The sequence below is a fragment of the Diaphorina citri genome, unplaced genomic scaffold (genome assembly GCF_000475195.1).
Source record: "Diaphorina citri unplaced genomic scaffold, Diaci psyllid genome assembly version 1.1 scaffold6350, whole genome shotgun sequence".
Classification (NCBI taxonomy): Eukaryota; Metazoa; Arthropoda; class Insecta; order Hemiptera; family Psyllidae; genus Diaphorina; species Diaphorina citri.
The window spans coordinates 1-4,926 of NW_007383726.1; the positions used below are offsets into that span (position 1 = coordinate 1).

The 4,926-nt window shown below is 45.8% G+C and overlaps 1 protein-coding gene across 1 annotated transcript; it reads left to right on the forward strand.

The window, feature by feature from the left end:
* Window positions 1-2,756: 2,756 nt before the first annotated feature.
* On the forward strand, window positions 2,757-4,920 carry LOC113472587 (the record flags this gene model as incomplete). The annotated part of the gene is made up of 2 exons (XM_026832385.1): window positions 2,757-4,567; window positions 4,862-4,920. Coding segments are annotated over exons 1-2 (1,670 nt in total), but the record flags the coding sequence as incomplete, so codon positions are not given.
* Between the last annotated feature and the right edge of the window lie 6 nt (window positions 4,921-4,926).

The following is a 4,926-nucleotide window of genomic DNA, read 5'->3' on the forward strand; positions in this document are numbered from 1 at the left end:
TAGTCGACCGTCCCGGGCGGGAATGGAACCCGCGCCGTAGGGCTTAAGCACACATAGTCGATCGACGAGGTCGACTATGTGTGGACACAGCTTTACACAGCAGGTGTGCTACCCTTCAAGAGTACTTCAACCTAACTAGGCTGGCGCCCCCCTTGGTACAAGTCCTTTTCCCAAACCTCTTAAAAAAGAGCCCTACTTATAACTTATAATACCTAATTATTATACCATTTTTTTTTTCACAGAAAGCTACGGATGAAGAAAGCCAGTCCACCTGGGTAAACATCTTCACAGAGGCCATGCAGATTCAACCCCAACACTCTTCCCTAGCCCTGCGTCTAACCAATCACCTTTCATCTTTCAATGTAAGTAACCAAGACAGGTGTTTTACCTCCCCTTCGGCCACAAGCTAGCAAGCTACCCTTCTCATATTATCTCACACGCTCAGCTCCCATGGCGTAGTGGTCACTGCGCTCGCCTTGCACGCGGGAGACCCGGGTTCGATTCCCGGCGGGGTCAAGAAATTTGCATCAAGCAGCTGAAGACTATGAGAATATTATCAACAAACATATCAGAGAAGTGATGAACGGAGATGATAAACGTGTCAGGAAACATAAACTAGTCCAAGAAGTCAATGGTAACCAAAGGAAAGAACATCCTGGATCACACAAAGTTGGACGAAGCAGAAATAACTCACCCTCAGACCGTCTTAACGTGTGTGGCGGAAAAATCTTGAGCCAAATGATCTCAGACGGTCTGACAAAGAAGGTTCGTTCATGGAACGGCTGACTTTCTCCTATCCTTTCCTTCTCTCTTTGATTTCGTACACTTACAGCTCCTTCTATCAAACCTTTCTTCTACCTATAGTCCTACATTCTGGACTCTGCACACAGGAATTTCGTCCTCCTCCTCCTCTTCCTCTTTTTCTTCTTCTTGTAGTTCCTCTGCTATGAGAGGTTAGCATGTAGGGGTCGCAAATCCCGCACGTTTCCAATCCCGCGGGATCCCGCGCGGGATTTGGCCAATCCCGGGGGATCCAGCGCGGGATCCCGCACTTATGCAATTGAAGGGGCAACATAGGTATTTATCACCTAAACCCCCGCCAAAGGTGACTGAAACTCTTTCTTTGCGATTTTCTTTCTATTTGAAGTAATTGCTAACCTTTTAATCACAAAACTGTACAATAGGTAAACAAAATTTAATTCGTTTTCATCGTCACCATCATCATAACCAGCTGTTATCAATCCACTGCTGAATAAAGATAACGATCTTTACCACCAAATTCTCTTATTTAAATTCGTTTTTAAAGAAAATAAAAATTACAGCGTTTATACCGTGAAAATAGAAACTTGTGGATAAAAACAAAACAAAAAATTAAACAAACAGAACATGAATTCAAGTAAACAGAACAAACAGAACAGAATTGAAAATTGAAAGTAGGTAAAAATTGTCAAATGAATTAAATCTTAGTCAATATGTAGGCATGGTCCATGGTCAGTTGATGGTCTGCATTTGTTCATCTGAAAGTGAGATCTCAAAAAACATAAACTTGACAAACTTTGGTCTGACAATCTGGTCCTCAAGTGAGAACATATTAAACCAGCGGCTGAAAAAGCTCTTTCTACTTCAACGGATGTAGGAGGAATGGATAGAAATACAAGATTTGCAAGACCAATATCATCCTTTCAAATCAGGAGAACAAAAGAAACACTACTTGAAACCAGACTACCTGTAGACAGAAAAATCAAGGTGCCTGTAGAGTTCATAAAAAAAGGGTTATTCGACCTATTTTAAACCTTTTCTTTGTGGTATTTTTATCTTAATTCATGGATCCATTAATTCCGAAAAATCCCGCAAATCCCGCAAATCCAGCAAATCCAGCAGCTAAAAACTGCGGGATTGCGAGATTGGAAAAAGGTGCGGGATCCCGCGGGATTGCGGGATCCCGCATTGCAACCCCTAGTAATGCTACTGGCGGTCTGACAGCCCTGGGTTGGACAAATTTAGGTCTGTCAGACAGTCGGCCCGCCGAATGGATGTAGTGATGGCAGAAATGGATGTAGTGATAGAAAAAACAATTGCAGTGATGGAAAAAACAGTTGCAGCGATGGAAGGATCGCTTGTAGTGATGAGAGGAACGGTTGTAGCGAACTCGATCATCCACAAGCTCGCAAGAAGTCCAAGGGAAAGTACGTCTGGTTCGAAGATCCTGAAACCGAGACTGGCGAAGACTATGCCGATGAAAACCATCTCGACAGCGAATTTAGCGCTAACTGTCGCGCTTGTCTGGAAGAGAAACGAAACTTGGAGGTGTACGACAGCTCTTGTCCGGAATGCATGGAAGAATACCGCCAGAAGTGCCTTGAACAGGGCTACCTCGAACCCACCTTCGAGTGTGCGGAGAAAACGGTGAAGAATCGAGCGTTGAAAGTCATCTACCAGAATAAGAATGTGCCGAAACGGTCGGCTTCGGAAATCGTTTGTAAAAGCTTGAAGTTGAAGTACGAGAGAAACCATGCGATGCGACGAAAGTTGAAACGCCACATGCAGTGCGAGTTGCAAGAGTCGCTGACGCCAATTGAGTACCATAACAACGGGACGAAGACTACAAAGGATATAGCGCCTGTGGAGTATGACAGGAAAGGAAGAAGAGACTCCCCCAAGCGCGATAGAGGGCGACACAGACGGTACTCCGAGGAACTCCTGTACACTGCATATTTGGATACAAGAGTCGCTGACGCCAATTGAGTACCATAACAACGGGACGAAGACTACGAAGGATATAGCGCCTGTGGAGTATGGCAGGAAAGGAAGAAGAGACTCCCCCAAGCGCGATAGAGGGCGACACAGACGGTACTCCGAGGAACTCCTGTACACTGCATATTTGGATTTGGAACTCCGCCGGAAGTTCCCAGACCTGCTGGGTGCAAATGAGCATATCGTCAACCGGAGTCACAGCATGCTAGTCTCAGCTCGCAGTCAGTACAGAATTCCTCAGCGCAAAAGTCGACATCGACGTAAGAGTCCCGAGAGAACGATTGAGAATGGTGATTTAGAAGCAATTTGTAATAAATACAATGAGAGAGATCACAACAGGAAAGCAATAGAGGGGAGACAGGAAACTTGTCCTGACAGAAGGTTTGAGAAGACAAACGGAGACAACGAAGCCAACTACCGTCACGAAGAAGAGCGTGACAGGAAAGCAATCCAAGCAGCTGAAGACTATGAGAATATTATCAACAAACATATCAGAGAAGTGATGAACGGAGATGATAAACGTGACAGGAAACATAAACTAGTCCAAGAAGTCAATGGTAACCAAAGGAAAGAACATCCTGGATCACACAAAGTTGGACGAAGCAGAAATAACACATTGCGGGATTATTCCAGACAGTCAAATGGAAATGCCACAGTATGCAATGGTTTTGTAGAAGATCGCAATGAGGAGAGACAGTTTAAAGAAGCCCACAAAACAAATGGAAGCATCATTGGCAAGGATCTGCTACACCAGAAAACCAATCCACTCATAGAACTTCTTTTTGATAAATCAAAAGCAAAACAAGACGAGGAATCCGAGACTGATTCTTGCCTGTCTACTTCGACGGTTAAAGACTGTCAAGACAGTCAACGCAAAAACAGTCATCCAAATGGTCCATCTCAAAACAATCAAAATAGGTCAAACAAAACCGATGACAGATATGGAAATCTCTCGACTGACGAAGACTGTCACGATCAGAATAACAACGCAACCGCCAAACAGCCGCAACCGCGACACAGTCGAGTGCTTGATCAGTTGTTCGAAAACCAGAAGAATACCATCGAGGAGCTTCGCACGATGTGTAACAGCGGCGCAATCCGGAACGCCAATCACGCCGACGCGAAAGACGCAAAGGCCGGAGGCCCTCGGACGCGCAAGATCTTCAGCTTCAATTTCAAGCGGAAAGTCAAAGAGCCGTACCGTCTGGATCGACCGACGTCGCTGCAAAACCTGAGCGACATCGCGTACACCGACAGGACTGGCGACCTTCAGGACGATTATCGGCGGCCAAACTCCTTGCAGAGACTGAACGAGATGGAGCCACGACACAACGCGTCAATGTTCTCTTTCCCAAAGCTGACGAAGAAGGTCCCGCTTGTGGGCTTCTTGGACAGGCCAAGTTCTCTCCAAAAATTGAACACGAATGGAACCAGTGTCGGTAACGGACTCTGTTGTCCAGGCAAAGAAGCCGAAACGGACACCAATTTGGTTCGTCAGAGATCCGCCTCTTTGGACCAATTTCACGGACGCCTCCCCGACGGCCAGCTGACGAGGAATGCGTCCTTCCTTCACAGCAAACTTGACCACAGGAAGCTCTTGGCGCAAGGTCTCTTGAACGGGAGGGAAGTGAAGGATTCCAGGAAGATGTTGACCCATAGCCTTTCCAATGAGACGGCAGGGCCTGGGGATGGGGATCGGAGTGTGAAACGGTCAAGGAGTTTGATTCAGAAGATTCTACCGCTGCGGTTGACGAGACAGGGCCGGAAGAAACTTGCCGAGTCTGGCGACTTGGACAAGGGTCAACTGGGACACGTGAGTAACTCTTATTTCTTTTTAATTTTTAACTTCCCTGAATTTGCAAGACTAGAGAACAGAAATTTCTAGTTTTAAGAGTTTGAGAAAAAGTTCCATAATTGCCATAAAAGAAGAAATTGTTACGGTTTAGTCCTTCAATAGTTAATCTGTATAAGTATCAGTGTACCCCTCAAAGCTGTACGTTACTTAACCTTCGTGTACCGGTTTTAAATATTGTGAGGAACCTGAGTAGGTAGATCCCAAATTTACGACCGCCGCGAGTAGTTATCTGATTCTACTTTCTTTGTCCAGGTTCCTGAATCTCGCCCCTCTGCAGAGGACCGGTGTAAGATGCCTCTCCCCGACCTCCCGTACGA